This window comes from Neocloeon triangulifer, unplaced genomic scaffold, assembly GCF_031216515.1.
Source record: "Neocloeon triangulifer isolate White Clay Creek 2 clone unplaced genomic scaffold, ASM3121651v1 ptg000014l, whole genome shotgun sequence".
Classification (NCBI taxonomy): Eukaryota; Metazoa; Arthropoda; class Insecta; order Ephemeroptera; family Baetidae; genus Neocloeon; species Neocloeon triangulifer.
The window spans coordinates 21,924,048-21,945,405 of record NW_026775556.1 but is presented as its reverse complement, the minus strand read 5'-3'; the positions used below and the strand labels follow the sequence as shown (position 1 = coordinate 21,945,405).

Below are 21,358 nucleotides of genomic sequence, written 5' to 3'. Positions count from 1 at the left end.
TCTAGAAAAAAAGCTTTAAAATAGTGTGAATGAGCAGCCTTCACTCTTAATTTTACGGCACAATTGCTGAGTTTTTTGCTCCGCTCGTATTTAGCACCATACATGGTATTATTGAAATATTAAGTTCTCAGTCAAAGTATAGCTCGTACTGCTTCAAAATCTAGGAAAAAAGCTTTAAAATAGTGTGAAAGAGCAGCCTTCACTCTTAATTTTACGGCACAATTGCCGAGTTTTTTGCTCCGCTCGTATTTAGCACCAAATATGGTATTATTGAAATATTGAGTTCTCAGTCAAAGTATAGCTCGTACTGCTTCAAAATCTAGAAAAAAAGCTTTAAAATAGTGTGAAAGAGCAGCCTTCACTCTTAATTTTACGGCACAATTGCTGAGTTTTTGTCTCCGCTCGTATTTAGCACCAAACATGGTATTATTGAAATATTGAGTTCTCAGTCAAAGTATAGCTCGTACTGCTTCAAAATCTAGAAAAAAAGCTTTAAAATTGTGTGAAAGAGCAGCTTTCACTCTTAATTTTACTGCACAATTGCCGAGTTTTTTGCTCCGCTCGTATTTAGCACCAAACATGGTATTATTGAAATATTGAGTTCTCAGTCAAAGTATAGCTCGTACTGCTTCAAAATCTAGAAAAAAAGCTTTAAAATAGTGTGAAAGAGCAGCCTTCACTCTTAATTTTACGGCACAATTGCCGAGTATTTTGCTCCGCTCGTATTTAGCACCATACATGGTATTATTGAAATATTGAGTTCTCAGTCAAAGTATAGCTCGTACTGCTTCAAAATCTAGAAAAAAAGCTTTAAAATTGTGTGAAAGAGCAGCCTACACTCTTAATTTTACGGCACAATTGCCGAGTATTTTGCTCCGCTCGTATTTAGCACCAAACATGGTATTATTGAAATATTGAGTTCTCAGTTAAAGTATAGCTCGTACTGCTTCAAAATCTAGAAAAAAAGCTTTAAAATAGTGTGAAAGAGCAGCCTTCACTCTTAATTTTACGGCACAATTGCTGAGTTTTTTGCTCCGCTCGTATTTAGCACCATACATGGTATTATTGAAATATTGAGTTCTCAGTCAAAGTATAGCTCGTACTGCTTCAAAATCTAGAAAAAAAGCTTTAAAATAGTGTGAAAGAGCAGCCTTCACTCTTAATTTTACGGCACAATTGCCGAGTTTTTTGCTCCGCTCGTATTTAGCACCAAACATGGTATTATTGAAATATTGAGTTCTCAGTCAAAGTATAGCTCGTACTGCTTCAAAATCTAGAAAAAAAGCTTTAAAATAGTGTGAAAGAGCAGCCTTCACTCTTAATTTTACGGCACAATTGCCGAGTTTTTTGCTCCGCTCGTATTTAGCACCAAACATGGTATTATTGAAATATTGAGTTCTCAGTCAAAGTATAGCTCGTACTGCTTCAAAATCTAGAAAAAAAGCTTTAAAATAGTGTGAAAGAGCAGCCTTCACTCTTAATTTTACGGCACAATTGCTGAGTTTTTTGCTCCGCTCGTATTTAGCACCATACATGGTATTATTGAAATATTGAGTTCTCAGTCAAAGTATAGCTCGTACTGCTTCAAAATCTAGAAAAAAAGCTTTAAAATAGTGTGAAAGAGCAGCCTTCACTCTTAATTTTACGGCACAATTGCTGAGTTTTTTGCTCCGCTCGTATTTAGCACCATACATGGTATTATTGAAATATTGAGTTCTCAGTCAAAGTATAGCACGTACTGCTTCAAAATCTAGAAAAAAAGCTTTAAAATAGTGTGAAAGAGCAGCCTTCACTCTTAATTTTACGGCACAATTGCTGAGTTTTTTGCTCCGCTCGTATTTAGCACCATACATGGTATTATTGAAATATTGAGTTCTCAGTCAAAGTATAGCTCGTACTGCTTCAAAATCTAGAAAAAAAGCTTTAAAATAGTGTGAAAGAGCAGCCTTCACTCTTAATTTTACGGCACAATTGCCGAGTATTTTGCTCCGCTCGTATTTAGCACCAAACATGGTATTATTGAAATATTGAGTTCTCAGTCAAAGTATAGCTCGTACTGCTTCAAAATCTAGAAAAAAAGCTTTAAAATAGTGTGAAAGAGCAGCCTTCACTCTTAATTTTACGGCACAATTGCTGAGTTTTTTGCTCCGCTCGTATTTAGCACCATACATGGTATTATTGAAATATTGAGTTCTCAGTCAAAGTATAGCTCGTACTGCTTCAAAATCTAGAAAAAAAGCTTTAAAATTGTGTGAAAGAGCAGCCTACACTCTTAATTTTACGGCACAATTGCCGAGTATTTTGCTCCGCTCGTATTTGCACCAAACATGGTATTATTGAAATATTGAGGTCTCAGTCAAAGTATAGCTAATTAATTCCGAGTCGGAACAAACACAAGTGCGCGCGCGGTCATAAATGTGTTGGTTCGTCCTTCCTATATACGGCCAGCCAAACACGTAGGTACTTATTCTGTGGCGAAAGGGCGTGCGTTTGAACCCGCGCCCCCGGCGCAGCGTTGGCGGCAACGGCGGCGGGGCCACCCACGCGCTCACTGACCTCAGCAAGCGCAGCAGCTCGACTTGCACGTCATCAAACTGCGGAAAGAACGATCTCCGCCCGCCCACCCGCGCCCGCATCTCCCTGCCAGCGCAAATCCCGACGACCGACTCGCGTGCAAAAAAATAAACGCGCCATCACTTTTCCTTCGCTGCAGGTTTCGCGTTTTTTGTTATACGCCGGTCGTTTATTATCAGCGTCTGTCTGCTGAAGAGAACAATATTCAACAGGAATTGATGGTCCTGTTTTTTTCTCCATCCTAGATATTTTATATTATATAAATTCGATATAAATGGAGTTTTGCGAGCAATCAATAAAATGAACGTCATCATATTTCAAAAACACTCGAGAGAAGTTATGTAATCGGTGATAAATTTAAGAAAAAACCATTTTTTTTTTAAATATATTTTCATTAGATTTATCTTCTATTGGAAAAAGAAAGTTAAAAAATAAATCTTTTATTCAATTTTATCAATTAATAAGTATCTGATGATTTGATGAATTCAAATGAGGGAATCGTTTGATTGTTGCACTCGCAAGGCAAAACCGCACCTTTGCTTGGTTTTGACGCAAGCCTCTCCTTTCTCCTCGCTGTATTTTTATAAGCAATAATTCAAAGATTTTGCAACTTTGAACGAAATGTTTCGGGCTATGTGTTTAGCAGCCGACCCTACAAAATTATCAAAAGTTACAAACTTCACAACAACATTTTCCAAAAAGTATATAGCATAAATTGCGAGTCCGTTTATATGAAGGTAAAATAAGAATTTCAATATGACTTTCGTACATACTTAAAAATTCAAATTTAGGAAATTCCTGACATGTTTTTAGATTTTTAAACAAATTAATAAATAAATTTATACTTAAACAAATTCTTCGATCAGAAACTAAACATAAACATTTATTATTAAAAGCAAATGAATAGCTGGTCTCATTTTTCTTTCAAAAATAAAACAAGAACCAATGACCATTTTCCAGTGCAAAGTTTTCCAATACCTAAAGTGGGCTTAAAATCACACAAATTGGGGCCATTATAAGGTAGTACACGATTGAATTTATAGGTTGACCAAGAAATTCAAACGAGTGAATCGAGTGAGACAAATTTAGCTTAAAAGAATCTAAAATTTTAAAAAAGAATTTTTATCTAAAATATAGTATTTTAAAACCTAAAAAAAGTTAGTTCTGTGGACGTTGCGTTGTATTTTTTATTTATCATCAAGTAGTTTTTCCGTTCAAACGTGAAATAAATTAACTCTTAAAGACGTAATGACAAGAAAAAAGTGAAACCATAGAGGTCGAGGCGCATTAAACACATTTAATCGCGGCTCTAACGGCGGCTGAAAGCTTCTGGCGCCGTTTCGCGTGTGATGGTTCGACGGATCAAGAGCCCGCCGCTTACTAATTTGCTTCAAAGGGAAAATAATTAAGACGATAGCGTCGTGGGTTATGAGGGAAAAAGTAATTGGAAGGGATTAGAGCGGCGTTCGGTCGGTCTTTAGGGTCGGTGCCATCTCGCAGATTTTATCCCGGCGGCGACGGCGCAAAACCGACTTCCGTGTTTCGCCGCAAGGATATAAATGCGATCGCGGCCAGTTTTACAACTCCAACTCACCCATGAATGCCGCTGGAATTGAGGTCAAGAAAAGCTTTTGGCTGCGAACAGGAACTCCGCTCTCTGGATCCTGCATCTCGCGAACCAAGCTCTCCATCTGAAACAGGAACAAGCAATTTAATTTAGATTTTAAAATTTCATGAAACGGAATACAATTAATTATCAAAGTCTTTTTTTAGAATTACGTCATTCTAATTCAAAATTTGCGAGACTAAAAACAAATTTTTTTAATTTGAGAATTTGAGCGTATTCAACAATTAGATTAGATGAGATGTAGTTTTACTAATCTGCATACAAATATTTACAGTCATCAACAAACACAAAAAAAACCTCATAAAAAGTTAACGTTTCAAGTAGGACACGCCAAGTAATAGTGCATACTAGATAAAATTATATCCTCAAACCGATCGTCATACACATTATCATAAAACACCTTTTTTACAAGTTTCTGAAAATATTTGCCATGAATTATTTTGATTTTTTTTATTATACTTAGAAAATAATTTCTAGTTTGATTTCACTTCAACACTTTAAATTATTCCCGTTTAAACAGAATTAATTATTTTAAATTTAATTCAGCTTATGAATTTATTTTGTAGCAAAGAACTGAAATATTTATCAGAATAAAAAAATCTAGATGAAAATAAATTTACTTGCTGCGACTTAAAAACATGAGTAAATTTTTTTTAATAAAGTTAATTTTTTGCACGTATTTTAGTCATATTTTTAATGTTTTTTAATTCAATCAATTATTATTTTTTTAGTTGTTAATTTATTTGTAAAACGCAAAAAAATAATAAATTGATAGAATTGCATAAATGAATTATAATTAAAAGCACTACAAAAATTGTAGTTTTTACATTTGCATAAAATTAAATTTAAATTTAACATTTTTCCCATTAACTTAAGTTTATTTTTAAGTATAATTATTGAATTTTTTATTTGGGAAATAGTTTGATGAAATTAGTTGAAATAGAAATCTTATATCCAACATAATTAAAATCAAACGTCATTAAATGGAATTTAACTCGCAAATAGCAAACAAAATTCTCAACGTGGTGACCTCAAAGCAACAACTGGGCAACCCCAATTCCCATTTTCGAGCGGAAATTCTCCCCCACAAAGTCAACCGTTGAAAATATCGGTTTACAAATTAACGGAAAACCCCACTTCCATTTCGCCGAGTTGCAAAACTCCCCCCTGTGGAAAAAATTTCTCCCAGCAGATCGTTTGTTTCTCTTATTAAAACTCGTCTCAAATTGCAACCCACGCGCGAGTCGGGGCGAAAAACGGGGCACGTTGCCAAAAGTATTCGTTAAGCCGCTTAAAATGTGGCATTTTCGCACAATAAACATTTCGGAGAAGATTGTCTGCTTGTCTTGCAGCCTCGATTTCCTGCAACCCTTTCTTTTTCTGCTCGGTGCGAAAGCGAAAATCTGCGAGAAATCGCAGCTTGGGGCGACGCAACTCGCACGGGCCGGCATGAATTTTTTAATATCGCCGCAGTGTAATTAGAGAATAATGGCATGTGCCGCATGAGGATGGAGCGTTGATTTCTCTGGAGGATATTTAACGGCAAAAAGCTCCTCCGCCACCCTCTTCACTTTTCCTCCCCGGTCTCTCGCCAGCCCGCCCGGCGAGCAGCTGTGAAAGCACAATGACATTTTGGCAGCCGAGCGTGTATAGACAAAAGAGGCATCAATGCTAATCTCCTTTGAGCAGCCGAGTTATTACGGCTATTTTTGTCAGCAGCTCTCGAAATCGTCTCAGTTATTATTTGATGCCAAGGGCCGGAGAGCAGCCGGAAACTTTCCAGGCCTATCGGTTCCAATTAATTTTTCACGAGTGCACTTCTGGAAGGGACACGGTAACGACACAATGGAGACAAAACTTCAGAATCGGCAAACGTTCGTGCAAAGAAAAAGGAAAAGAGTGCTGACATCAGAGATCTCTTGAAAATAACAAAATGGACGTTAAGCCAACATTAGAAGAAAAAAAACAGAGTCTGTTTATTTTGATCATTTGAAACGGAAATGATATAATAATTTTTTATTTATTTGCTAGAATTGTTAAGCTAGCAAAATAAGCAAAATTAGCGTTTCTAAATTTGAGAATTTATTGTTCATTTTTCATATTAGATAGCATATATTTCACTAAATAACTTATTTTCTTCATGAGTTTCTTTGCATAGTTTAAGCAATTCAATATTGAATAGAGGAACATTGTTTTTCTTTTTTGTTTCAAATGAGAAATAATATAATATTATTTGCTATTTTATGCACAAAACGCATCGAACTGTTTTAATATTTTAACGGTTTCATTTTATTTTTGTAATTGACTGTTGATTTTCGATTACAATAAGAAAAGTTGCTTTTTTAGCGTTAGTTATTTATAATAATTTACCCATTTATTCCAAATAAGAACTTTTCTAAATGCCTCATTTTCATTCTTATAAGTTTTCAAAAACAGGCTAAACTTTGTCGAAATGTTTTTTTTTTTTAAATTTATGTAGTACTAAATGAAGTCAATTGGTATACCATGCTCTTAGGTACATCTTTAATAGAATATTTAAAAAAATATTAGTAAAGTCAATACGTTCCATTTATTTTGCTTATCTCTGACTTTCAACTTTGCTAATTTCAGCAGAACCCTTATTATTTATAACTCTCACTGCCATTTTTTCTCACCAACCCACAAAAGCATCATGGGATTCAAACGTTGATTGAAAATAACAGGATGCGATCATTTTGCCTTGGGAAACCAAATTATTCACCGCATTGCGAAAATTACGCCAATCCATCACCGAAAGCGGCGAATCTGCGCAACAATCCATGTCGAGCTCTTCGTCACATTTGCAACTCTGCACAATATTGATTACAATTTCATTCACTTAGCCGTTGTCTCTTCATCTCGACTCCATTAATATTCATTAGTCGAGTAAACAGAGCGACCCAAACGTTCTGTGCCGCGTACTTATCCAGAAATAGACACGCCGCGTTGACAAAACCCTTTTGAATTTCTGGTGCGCTGGAGAACGAAAAGCGTGCAATTCTAATTGCTACATTTGCCAGCCACGATTTACTCCTTCCCTCTCATTTCGGATAATGGGGCGAGCTAATGTATCGGGTTTTTTTTCTTATATTTATGCATTTAGGTTGCTGCGGGTCGTTAGCCCAATTGGCACCCCCGGCGGGGCTCGGGCCACCCTTCTGGAGGATCAACAGGGCCACGTGACGTCACCTCGATGAACGTGCAATTTGCAGACAGCCGAGGGGGTGGCGGGCGGACGGACGAGTACGACGGGCTGGCGCGGTCACGTGACCGTGCAGATGGGGTGTGTGTGCCGGGGTGAGCACCGCCGCCGCTGCCACCCCTGCTGGAATGGTGGTGCTCGAATCGATAAGTATGGCCGGATGGGGCGGCCCCTTACAACATGCTCCACAATGGGCCTGACTGGCGGCAATAGCTTCTTCTTCTTCTTCTCTTCTTCTTTTTGCTACTCTTGATTTCGCCGCGATTCCTCGCCGTCCGACAGAGAATTTCATTTGGCCGGATGACCGGCGATTGCGATAGGATTTCGACCAAGCGAGCGAGAGACGAGAAAAAGGGTGTTGATTTATGAAAAGTTGGCGCAAAATATCTCGCATTCCTGCGGTTTCTCGGCCGCTTTTTAATTAAAAGTCCTCTTCATCGCCGCTTTAATAACTGGAACGCAGTTTGTGAAGCTGGGAAATTCCTAATTTAATTAAATGCATTGCAAGCTTCTTTAAGTGATTAAAAATTTAAAAGAAAAATCAATAATAGTAATAAAATCTGGACGCAATTTTGTTTGCATTATTTGCTTGTCTCAATTCTTCAATTCTCAATTTGAGATGTTAAAATCAAAACCATAATTTTTAATTCTTTTTTTTATTAAAAGATATTCTCACTTAATTTTAATTCTTTACCTCAATTAAAAATCATAATTTGTTACAGAATAAACTAATACAAACAATTTATTGTAGTAACATCACCAGTACACCATACAATCTGTTTGTTCATAAAATATTATAAATCATTTTGAGATCTTAAACGGTTTCCCACATAAAGTAATTAATTTTATAGTAAGAAATTTGCATGAATTATTGGGAAATCCGGAAAGTTATTAAACTTTTAACATAAAAAACGCAGTTAAAATATAAAAAAAATGTTAAATAATCTATTTAAATATCAAAATTATATTTGTATCTATGTTTAGACGATTCCAGAGGTAGCGTTTCGTCTTTTTGAACATTTTATATTTATAATGTCGAAAGATTGCATGTGAATCTGACCGACACATGCAGCAGACACGGAGGAGATGAGTCATTCCTGTGCTGCGAGTGACGCGTGTCTTGCGGGCGTGTGAACTCTCTTTGCGCAGCAAAACAAAGGGTGTATAATAATACTATTTTTCTCGGAAATGTTTGCCCACAGTTATTCGGTAATTTAGGTATTTATTTCCATCTCGTTGAATTTATACTACCGGGAAAAAGAGCAGAGGTGGACTGACGGAAAAATGAATAATGTAGAGATTCAATTTCAGTGATTGGTGCAACTGTTGAATGAAATGAAAATTTAGCAGAGACAAATTATTCGAATTTCAACAGAGAAAAGCTAATTTTTGACTCGGATTCGCGGATGATTGCTTTGGTGCGGGACTTGATTTATTTCTTTCTGGCTGCTTCTTTGTATTCGGCCAATACAGAATGTGACGCAAGCCAATAAGCTATAAAATCTTGGCGCTCCTTTCTTTGTGCCCTTTCGCGAGTCATCTAATTCAGGCCGTGTGTTGGCTGGCTCAAAACTAGCTAGCGAACACGCTTCCTTGCCAAGATCCTTTTTTCAGATCCAATTTGCATAACCAGCAGAGAGTGTGTGTGCCTCTCTGGCCGGGGTGACTCTCTCTCCGATGCAACACCCGGCAGGCTGATGTGCAAATTGAGAGCAACTCTTTAAGATTTGCATTGACGCGCCGAGAGACGGAAAATCTTTTTGCGCAGCTCGGCCAATTTGTCATTTGATATATGTTTGCGTTTGCAATCACGTATTCATGAAATCTCTGCTCCCACTGAATTTCTCTGAATCTGAGTAGATTTTGTATAACAAGGCTTCAATTTACTTGGTGTTCTTGACTATCCTTTAAAACTGTGGATTTGATCGCAATTTAAACAAAAATAAACTAACTTATCAATTTTTTTAAGATTCTAGAAATTACTTGGCGTACGAAAAATTTAATTATTTAAAATAATTAAATTGTAGTAAAATATAAAGGAATCAATTTTTAAAACTTCAAAGCTAAACGCTACAAAAATGAAATGAATGAATTTACAAAAATTTATCAAACAAGGATCAATAAAAGAATTTTTAAGAATTTAATGGATAAAGGAATTATGCAAAGCTGACTGCTACTTTAAAAAAAAAGCATAAAATTGTTCGTAATTTTAATAATTTACAATATAATACAAAACGCGTTCTAAAATTTTGAATTATATACAATTTCCAGCAACATATTCTCTTTATCGTTTGTCGGAACAATAAAAATTACGGTCCAATAATCTCGCTCGGAAATTATCCACGTGGCGTAATTATAATAATTATTGTTCGCAGCACACAATAATAATTATACAGTTAGGCAATCTGCTTTGTCTCTCGGTCGGGCGTGTTGCATAACCAGCGCCTGCCTGCACTCATTGTCTGTGGATGTCAATCCGGTGCCGCCGCCGCCAATTAGCGCGAGCGCGAGAATCGAATTAAAGCTTGTGGCTATGCGCTATGAAAAAGAACAGACAGAGGAAGAAAGAAAAGCGTCGTCTCCGTTTCCTGGCAGTCAAAGTCGCGCCTACAGGTTGTCAATACTTGCAAAAGAAGCCGCGGTTGCTGCTGCCTTTTATAAGAAATGAAAAATATAAAATGCTGCCAATGAGATCGTGTTTCTCTTCCACTTGCTTTTAACGAGAAAAGAAGTCTGTATTATATAATGAACAATAAACTATGAACTATGATATAAATTAATCTTTTTTAATGCTCTATTTAATTTGATACAAAAGTTATTTGGAAATATTATCCTTGTGTTATCCTTCATTCTTATTCAAAATATGTGCGACAAAAATCAATCAAGTTTTACTTGTTTGATGTTTTTTTAAGATTTTTTAATCTTGGATATCTTTTTACAAGTCACGACGATATTTGTTCCATAATTTTTACTCCTTATAAAATAATAGTTGTTATTCTTAGATTCATAATATTAAGAAGCACAATTTCATTAAAGAATTAAAACTAATGTAGTTTTAAATGCCTTGTCTTTTAAAAAAAGTTCATATATAAACTTCAGAACAGAAATGAAATTTAAAAATTTCCTTTGCTTATTTTATATAAATTATTAAAAATAAAACATTTTGCTTGCCTGGTATTTTTTCAACTTCTCAGGTCCTTATAGAATTGGAAAACTTTCATCAGTCCAATCATAAAATAAGTTCACGTTGGAACTTTTCAAAACAAAAATTACTAAATCCCTTCCTCGTTCTCTTCGCAGAAAATCACACGCAGAGCTTGAATGTTGGAAATTTATTATACCAGGAAGAAGGAGGACATAATATTATCTCTGCGTTCCCCTTTCTTTGAGGGATAAATTGAGGCAGCGTCATTTTCGTGCACGCAGTTGACATTCGCCGTTATATGCGCCCGCGTAACGCAGTTGCCGGCTAAATTATGTTTGCGGATGGGGATGTTTTTTGAGCGAAAACCGACGTGAAACACGATACACACGCGACGATATTACGCGCGCAGAGAAAGAGCAGGTGATGTGGACGGATCGGGAGGAAATTGAAAGACGACGGCATTTCTTTGCACAGCAGCCATAGAGGAAAGTGAAGAGGGAAATGGTATCTGCGATAGAAAAGGAGAGACAGAGCCGCTCAAACGATTTTCGCACTGACAAATGGCGCTCTTTTCTTACACCCGAACGGCATTCGAAGGTATCTAGTGGTGCTTTTTTCTCCAGGCCGGTCGGGCTTTCAGTTAATTAATTTGGACGACCATTGTTGTTCACGAGCGTGGATTTTCCCTCAGGGAAAACGTCGTCACTTTAAAAGCGCACGCCTCTGCCCGTCCTTTAAAATTCAATGTCGACGGCCTTTGGGGATTTTGGGACCAAATTAAATATTAACCTCATCAAAGTCGACTTGAAACGTCTCTTTCAACTCTCCATTTTTAATTTGATTTAATTAATTAAAGATTAGTTGAAACTTGAACAACGCGGCTAATGAAAATTGAATTTGTGCAAATGGAGGGTTTTTGTGGCCGGAAGGTTTTACGAAATTACGGCTTGTGCGGAAATGCGACTCACCTTGGTGTAGACCATGGGTCGGTTGGCGGTGTGCTCGGTGAGCTCAAAGTGCTCCATGTCGGTTGTTATAAGCAGCTGGCAGTTAAGAGTAGTGAAAGGTGAAGGTCGAGGGCACTAGCCCGGCTCCATGGGGCTGTGTGCCCTCCCCATGACTGCAGTCAAGGTGTTGCCGCCGCCCCTCACCACCCGCCGCCTCGATTGCACCCTGAAAGCAGAAAAAAATTCGGCGTTAACTAGAGAGACTTAATTAATTGAAATCATATGCTGACATGGAACATGTTGCTCAAATTTATAAGATTAAATTTGCCCGGTGCAACTTTTATTAAATAGAATTTATTATTTTAATTTAAGGTTTTAATGCGTTTTAACTTAAATTAATTTTTAATAATTTACATTTTATTATTAAAGTTTAGATATGTATAATTAATAATAAATTTCAGTTAAAAATAATTTAAATTTATTTATTTATATTAAATTTTTTAGTTCTTTTTTGTTAATTTTAAAAAAATTGTTCGTCTGATAACTTAATAAAAACGTTTGCTTTTGCACATATAAAAATATTTATATTAACCTGCGTTTGATCCAGTACATTTATATTATTTAGAAAGTACCCTTCTTTTCATTGCGTCTTTTTATGGATAATTAAATAAAAGTTATTTACTATTATTTTTATGGGAATAACATAATTCTGAAATTCTGACCATTGAACGACAGTTCAAAAAGAAAATTTCTGTTATTTTTTATAAAGCTCTTTAAGTGAAAATTTAAAAATAAACAGATGTTGACAACAACAAAACCGGCATCAAAAACTTATTGCAATATCATCTGCTCAGGTAACATTGAAACTAAATACAAAACAAAATTACATTTCATTTTTGTATACAAATTCGCTAGAGGCAAGTTTAGCAACGATATTTTTATGATAGTAGCAGTTTGAAGGTTTTCCTTCCAAAAAGCACTCAACGCTGTTTTTTTATGTATATTTTTTTAATCAAATTTATCTGTATTTTACATATCTTTGTTTTCACTTATTTTATTTTTACCAAATATTGATTAAAATTGTGTATTTTTCACTATCAGGGTCAAAACATATGAAAGAGCTTACAATTATGCCATGAACTTCAAAGCTGGCAAACGTGTTGATTAAACGCAAGTTGCGCGCAAAACCAATTAATTAACTAAATCAAACAAGAGGTTTTCGTTCAGGTCGTTCCGAGATATGTTTTGCTCTGTCAAGAAATATTCTTATTTCGATGATAAATTCAATTTTGACGAATCTCCGTAAGAGCATTAACCCGAAATAAATTTGTTTATCTCGCGCCCGCTCGTCGTAAAACGCTTCCGAGAATGTAATTGAACTAGTTTTGCTTTATCCGGCGTGCGGCGGGTTGCCTATGTATCGCCAAGAGCCAAGAGTTGAAAGAGCCTGGGAGAGCAGCACAGAGTACTGTACATAGCCCACTTTTCTCTCTTTTTCCTCCTTTGTTGATTCCACGCGCCCGAGAAAAACTAGCGCTGGCTCAATTCTTACATCACGACTGCTTCTCGCACACGCGAGCCAACGACGTTGTGAGTTGTGACACATGGAATGTCATTTGTTAAGTCCCATATTGATTGGCTGCGTTGGTATTTTCCTCCTGTTCTGTTTGTTTGCCACCGCTTTTTCCTTGTCGAACGAGCTCAGCACTACTTCAATTAATAATTTGATTCGAAATAAAAATTCGTTGCTTTCCTCTTCAAAATTTATTCGAATTTCGGAGCATTTAAACCTAATTGAATTTCTTGTTAGTTTTAAATGGAAAATTGGAATCATTAGACACTTATCTCTTTACATTTTGATGGTTATTTGCTTAATTCTAAATAAATAATCTACATAAAATATTTTTTAAATTTTAAAATGCATTATTGATGGGACTCTAAAAATTTAAAGAAAACTATTTATAAAAAAAAATTTTAATGATAAACGAAGCTATTTCTTGTCAAGAAAGCGGTTTTCTAAGCTAAAGTTCATTTGAAAAATAACATTGGAGGATAATTTACATGCTAAGCTAGAACCAAAAATTCCCATAAGCTAACTTACAATTAGAACAATGTTCAAAATGAGCATAATTTTTAAAAATAGATGCTTGTTGACAAGAAAAATTTATCATTCATCAAGATAATACAAAAATGTAGGGAAAAAAATCTAGTTTTAAATTTTACTTTTATATAATTTTGAATGTATAAATGATGTATCCCGTTATGGGCAGCAATTGCCTTTGTGATAGATCAATAAACACAATTTGCAACTATATAAAATTAATCATATCAGTAGCAGCAATTTTTTTTTTAATTTATTTATGCCATCACTCTGCAAAATGTCAAATCCAATCAGAAGATTATGGATTGAAACTCCATCATTTTGTTGATCTGCGCCAATTCAGCGTTGAAAAATCAATGGGAAGTGATTTGAAACTTTTCCGCCGAGGACTGACATGTGTGACGTTAATGTTCCAGATGTCGATGGCGACAGGCTGAGTGACTGACTGAGATGAATATAAATCCATCTCGGCGTGCGCCACGCCAAACAAATGTTCGACGCTTTAATGCATTTTTAAATTGCGCGCTTTTGACGTCACGCAATCGCAATTAATTTCCTTTCAAGCCCGGCCACTTGTTCGCCACGCACTTTCTCTGCGCATTCATATTTACAAATACACGGTGACGGCGGCTTGCGTTCATATACATATTTATTCAGCAGCTCTGTGTGAATTCCATAGTATGGACGCGACACGACCGCGCCGCATACGTACACTTCGCAAGAGTGCTTTTTGCCAAACAACCGACCGACACAGCGAGAGAGCCCACTTTTGCCTGCTGACACTAAATTTTTTATGCCAAACAAATTTTTGCACATCAAACATTCACATCAACCGGAGAATAGAGTTGACACTTTTTGTCAATGCGACTGCCAAGTTCAGAATAAATATTTGATTGTTCAGCATAGGATAAATTTAATTAATTTATTATATAATAATTTTTAATTTCTTTTCTTTGTATTATGGATGTGTTTCCATAGTGCAAATTTTTTCTGCGTTTACAAAACATTTGCAAACAACTTTTGGCAAATAAATAAATTATTAAAAAAAATATTGTGAATTTAAAATTTTCAATAAGCCAATATTTTAAACCTTTTTTATCTTTTTTTTTTTTTTTTCAATAAACATCCATTTCTTTGTACCATTGAAGAATTGAAATGAAATATCAGACAAATTAAGAAATGGAATAAATGACTTATCAATACTTTTCATTAGTCGAATTATTGTGTTAGAAAAACGTGGCAATTTTGCTACAAAAATTGACTTACAAAAAGGACGATTAGGTTCAAGAAAATATTTATTGGGTTTGAATTTCCAATTATCATCTTACAATCAGTAAACGTGATGAAATCAACCGAAAAACTAGCTTTCTGGCTATTTCCCTTGAAATATAACAAGACATCTGATCTCGCAAATTTGATAGTATTCGAGGGTATAATCATGTTGTTTGAATTTAAATAAAACGGCATTTATTTCCTCGAATGGGTTTTGTGTATTGTTAACTAACAATAAGTAGCATAAACGAAATTGTTCAAAATAAAGGTTTATGAGTGAAAATAGTTGAGGTCTGGCCCCAAAAATGCTTTTTCTGTGACCAGTGATTTTTATTCTCCCTCTTGAATTGGAAACAAAAAGTCCAGATTCACATTTGATTAAAAATTAATTCTGTTAAAATTCACTAAATGACGTTAAATTTACAGATTTTCATACATTTCTTCTTATTTGAATGAAGCAAAAGTTTATCTGTCTTTAATGAAACAAAAAGTATGCGACGACAAAAATAATCAAGCCGGAGACGCGTAAGCACTCTCGCAAATAAGAAAAGACTGTCCGGCAGATCGACGCAGAAAATTCTTTTGTTTTCGCGGCGCGGACGAGAGAAAAAAGGCATCTTTCTTTCTCAAGAGCGAACTAATTGAAAGAGGCAGCGGAACCGAACCGCCTCCACGCGCTGCTTGCGCGGAATAAAAATGATGATTCCGCAATTCTGAAGGCTGCTTCTGGCGGTTTTGTGTCGCCGTCAGCAACAGAGCCAGAGAGAGATGCACGGTATAGGCTGATCATTATATGCAGTGCAAATCGATAGAATCCGAGAGAGCAGAGCGAGTGTGCGCTCACCTAGAGCAGATCGAATCAAGTGGTAGTTCATTAAGCCAACTGTGTAATAATTTCTATTTTGTCCGACTCCAGCTACTTGAATTCCATTTTTATCCTGCGTTTCAAAGCGTTTTATTCAGAGTAGAGAGGATCTTATGCAACTATGCGCGCGCTTTCAAGAGTGCATTTTGCAATAAAGGAAAATGCAAATTTTCAAGATTGCATTCAGAGAGACGACTACGCATATTTTATAGAATGGATAATGAAAAATTGTACACTGCAAAAAGGTTCTGAATGCAATTTAATTACAAATGAGATTCCAAAGACTCTGCTATAATTAGATCAGCACATCATTGGGAAACTTTGATAAATTAAAATATTTTTAATTTAATCATGCAAAGAAAAAATAAAAAAATTAGGATTTTTTTTTTAATTACAAACTACATAAAAAAAACGCTAACAAAATTTTTAATCTAGAATTTTATCCTCAATTAATTTGTTTTTTAGAATTGTTTTTTGTATAGCTTTTTATTGACTCCTCAGAACATGCATTCTGAAAAGAGAAAAAATTACTTTTAACTTAAACAATTAGACAAACAAACAATGTTATATAAATTCTGTGAAATATTTACATCGTAAAAAAATAGTTGCATTTATTATCTCTCGGGACACGGTTCATTTTAAGTGGAACATTTTTTTTTCTTCCATACAAAAAGGATTTTCATTGAAAAATATGTTGTATTCCCAAGTTTCGAAATATAAAGCGGCTGAAGTTAATTAAATGGAATTAATTTGAACCACTTGATATTTTCCACTCATTGATTGCCTGAGAGAGTTACTTTTCAATTATTTTATTCCTAAATATAGGTTCAAGAAATGTTTATTGGGTTCGAATTTAGGGCAACTATGCCCCATACATGAACTCATCCAAATAAATGACAAAAAACGAAAATTTTAAAACAAGAGAGAGAGAAAACATTAGTATTGCTCAAAATATTGCTTTTTCAGTACCGATTTAAAAAAATTAACATTTTCATTCAAACATAGATTTGATGGTAACTCATTCCAAAGCCTATAGCATTGAACTTGAAAACAGTTTTCCGGTACCTCCACACTAACAAACGGTGCGAGCAATTTCATTCGGTGCGCTCTCGTGCGCCCGAGCAAATTTACATCATACATTGTCGTAACGTAATCGTTCAAGTACTCTGGACTATTTTTATACAAGATTTTGTGTGTCTGAACTAGAATTTTCAATTTATGCCTATCCGCGATTTTCAGAATTTCACATTTTTTATACAAGGGTGATAAATTTTGTCCGATCTTTACATCAAAAATATACCTGATCAAATGATTTTGCAGTACTTGCAATTTGTTAATTTGCGTGGCTGTCAAATTACAGTAAACAATGTCACAATAATCAAAGTGTGGCAGAATCAAGCTTTTGACAAGTCTTATACGGACTTTCTCGGGAGTAACATTTCTGAATTTTTCAATACTTTTTAAAGTACCGTAAACTTTTTGCGATATTCTAGACTCTTGCGCGTTCCAAGACAAATTCTTATCAAACATAACACCAAGATTTTTCGCATCTTGCACAAAATTTAACTCAACATCATTTAAATATAATTTTTCACTTAACATCGCAGAGATTTTAGAATTATTTCGTTCAGAACAAACAAACATAGCTTGCGATTTACTCGGGTTGAGTTTCAGTCCATTCGCTTCCGACCAATACACGACATCTCTTAATACTTCGTTCATGATTTTAACACACTCGTTTACATTATTCTCGTCTATATACTCGTCTTTGATATTACAAATTGCCAATAAAAAAATCAAGGACCAATTAAGAAATTATTCTTGCGCTTTTTGAAAAACGTTTATCGAATAATTATAAAGAATTGAATTAAGTCGTGAAATACGAGACAATTACAATTTTTTAAGAACAAAAATTCCTTTTGAAGGAAAAATTACGTTTTTTTTTAAACTTTTATCAAAATTAATTCATAGCAGTGCTAATTTTGCTAAATTAACCACGGCTGAACCCTAGTGCTTAAAATTTTAAATATATTTTTTCCCCTGTAAAAAAACTAAAATAAATTTTCCATTAATATAACTTATTAAATTAAAACACTAGATTCAGGTAATGAAACAAACCGAAATGTTCTAAAAAATAAAATCAGTAGAAACAAAATTTAATAAAATCCATTGGCAGACAAAAGGTCTCTTTTATCTGGGCTCTGATAAAAAGGGCCATTCGGAAAACCAATCACTTTCAATCAAGGGTGCAAAATTGAGCCGGTCGCAATTGTCTGGTGCTTTGGCTGCTGAAAAACGCACGGATCGAACGGAGTCGCCGCAAAAAGCAAAGGTTTGGCAAACAGTGGCCGCCCGCCCACCAGCGCGAGGGGTTTATAAACGACGGTTGCACGAGCTGTGCTCTCATCTCCTGTGCATAAATGGCTCTTTGTTAGCGCTTTAAGCTGGCGGGCGGCACCGCACCTCCAGCACGCGAAAGAAGGAAATGTAACAAATAGGAAATTGTCCTCGGAGGAAACAAATTATTGAGCGAGCTCTGCGTCTCTCCGTTGGCTCACGGTTGAGCTCGAAATTTTTCTTCCAGCCTTCGGGGTGCAGTACGTGTGCGACGAGCTGCTGCTTGACGCACAAGACCCGCTGCCGCCGCCACGTTTAATCAGCGCTGCCTTCACCTCAGATTTTTCTCGCAACCCACCAACACAGAGTTGAGGGTTTTTCAACAACTAAAGCACCTTTGTCAATTTTTTTGAAGGAAAAAAATGAAAAAAGCAGCCCAATTTTGCTTATTCATTTTGAATGCTTTTTCATTCAGTAAAAGCAATTTTCTTGAAAAAGAACAGAAGCTCTCCAAATTAATTACATAATTATCCTCTCCACTTTGATTTTCCTTTGATTTTTTTTTGTATGTTGAAATAAATGTTGAAATAAAAAAGTTACTCACTGTCAGTGGGCAATTCTCAAAATTCAAAATTAATAGTTTCAAGTCTTTTTCTATGTATTTGATTCCGATAAAAAAATAGTGGTTGAAGTGGCTTCATGATTATTTCTGCAAAAACTGGATCTGTTTTTGACAAGAAATGATCAGTGATATTCAGCTGATTGTGAGGACTTCTTCAGGGAGCTGCGATATAGAATTGATTTTACTTTATATAAAACAGGCTGCTAAATTTTATGTTGATTTGATTTAAAATTCTTATTAAAGATTTTCACTTACTTTTCAAAGAAACAAAATTAAACAAAAATTTAATTTAGAAATAATAATTATGGCATAAAACTCCCTGTTAAAGTCACGTCAGCTAAAAATAAGTGTAGTTTTAGCATGGAAATTAATAACGTTTTAAAATGATCGCTTCTATTTATTTACAGTGAAGTTAAGTTTGAATATTAAATAGATCTTGAAATGTCTAATCGCAACTAATAATAATTATTTTACTCAAAAGCTTTATAATCGTGAACAAAATAATTAAATTCTTAACAAATTATAGTAATAGGATGTTTTTTTTTTTAAATTATATTTCACGTGTTAAATATTTATTTTGTTGAATAATTTTATAATTTATTATGATATAATTATTGCGTTACCACTATACATATAATTTAAAGGATTATATAATTTTATATTAGATATGAACCATGAGTTTATATAATACTGATATATTGAAAAACACGAAAATTATATCCGAGGATGAGAAATAATGGAAGTTTTCAAACCACGAGTTGCAATTAAAATTCGTCTCCTACCCCTTCTGGAGGTATAATGGAAATTAATCTCCGTTAATGAGAGGGAAAGGTTCACAAAAGCAGCGGTTTCATTTGTAAATAGAGGACGAGTATCGCGAAAGAGAGGGACTTTCATTTATAATCCGATTTGCGCCGTTTTGAAAACACTGCCGCAGCATTAGTGGTGCTCCTATCTCTCAACATTCAGTGATTTTTCCGCTCGGCTTTCGCATAATATAAATCAATCAATTAAAACATTCCGTCCTTTTTGCGGTCGCTTTGTAAATAATGCAAACGTTTTAATAAACCCACAACAGCGCACCATTTCCAATTAAATTTAATGCCAAGGGCCGTGCGAGGGGGCCCCAATTAGAAACAGCTGACGCGTCTCTTTACACTCCGCGGGGAGCCACAAAATTAAGATAAATTGTCCTATTCAATTTGTCGCTCTCAATAAAACACACATACACACTTCATTTCCTTTTCCAAAATTTAAGTGGCTGCGAAAATGCCCCGACGGAGATAAGCGCGAAATTTTTACGACTCGGCGCTGCATAATTAGTAAAATTTACTCCCGTCAAACTTTCGTGTGCGGGAACAGTAAAGAGCCGCGTGTGATTATCATAAAAGCATTTAATAGAGGTGTGTGTGTGCTCTGCTCGAAAACGGGACGATCAAAATGCAAACAGCTTAGAGACGATAGGCGGAGCAGCTCTTTCTCCTTCCCTGCATATTATATACACGCGCACTATCAAATTTGATGCGCAATTATGAGCAGCGGACCATAGCCGTCTCCACTAGCGCTTCTTAAAAAACGGTATCTGAAGATAAAATCTATTCAAGCTTTCAAATTAAATCGGTGCAAAAGAATTAGTAATATTATTAAATATTTTATTATGCAATAGAAAATCCAGGAAAACTAGTAACTTGATTTTCAGGATAGAAGACAAAAGTAAATTGGAAAAGATAAAAGCGTTTGTGAAAAGACACGGAAAGATGATTCTTAGAAAATGACATACCAGGAAAATTTCCCCAAAAATTGGAAGGTTTTATTAACCTGCCAATCTTCATTATACTTTACACTGTCTCATTTTTATACCTTTTTTATTTTCATATTGAAAAATTTAATTTTTTATTTAATTTTATTAATTCGTAAAAATTTCATGTCACCAGTTTTTAATGAAATTTATTTCTAAATATCAAAATTAGAATTATTTGAAATTTATAAATGTTTTTAAATATACATTTAAAAATTTATTTCCAGTCTTAAAATTTGATCTCACCAGTTTTCAATTCTCCTCGCATCTGTCCGGGTGTCGGTTCACTTTGCAGGAAGCAAATTAAAGTATGTGAAGCACCGTCAGCGTCACCTGCTCCTGCCTTTGCATCCTGCGAAAACGTGTGGAGGCGCGCTCCTCGGGCAAAAAAAGGTGCAGCATATTTGGCATGAGAGCGACGGTGTGTGTAGTGCGTGTGATCTACTTTTGGGGGTTTCGCCGAGCGCCGCTGGCTGCACCGCGACAGCCGTGGTCCTCGAGGGCCGCTCGGATCACAGGCCGCCGCGACTCGTCGAGGACTGTGCTCGGCCGCATCGCTGGCCCCTGCCGAAGTGTGTCCTGGTCAGGGAGGCCGCCTCGATCTCAACTTGCTGCCAGCCTGCCAGATGCCCAGCCTGCTGGCCACTGCTGCTGCCTCGTCCACAACCCTCGCACTGACTCCTCGAGCCACTCGCTCTGCTCCTGCTCTCCCTCATTGATTCTGGATTTATCGATTTCCAGATGGCACCACATGCCGCGCCAGCTACTTCCCAGCCAGTGCACCCGCCGCTGGAGAACTCACTAAGCTAGACTCGCCGATCATTACTCTCTCGGTGCACCCTAATTGGTG

The 21,358-nt window shown here is 35.7% G+C and overlaps 1 protein-coding gene across 3 annotated transcripts in view; it reads right to left on the bottom strand.

The window, feature by feature from the left end:
• Window positions 1-21,205, bottom strand: part of LOC132200319 (regulator of G-protein signaling 7) — a 39,787-nt gene extending 18,582 nt beyond the window's left edge. For all 3 annotated transcript variants that reach the window (XM_059625702.1, XM_059625701.1, XM_059625703.1), the window contains exons 1-3: window positions 20,755-21,205; window positions 11,535-11,739; window positions 4,169-4,265 (exon numbers count right to left, since the gene is read on the bottom strand). In XM_059625702.1, coding sequence (XP_059481685.1) covers window positions 4,169-4,265; window positions 11,535-11,591 — 154 coding nt within the window. In that variant the 5' untranslated portion in view covers window positions 11,592-11,739; window positions 20,755-21,205. The remainder of the gene's footprint in view (window positions 1-4,168; window positions 4,266-11,534; window positions 11,740-20,754) is intronic.
• Between the last annotated feature and the right edge of the window lie 153 nt (window positions 21,206-21,358).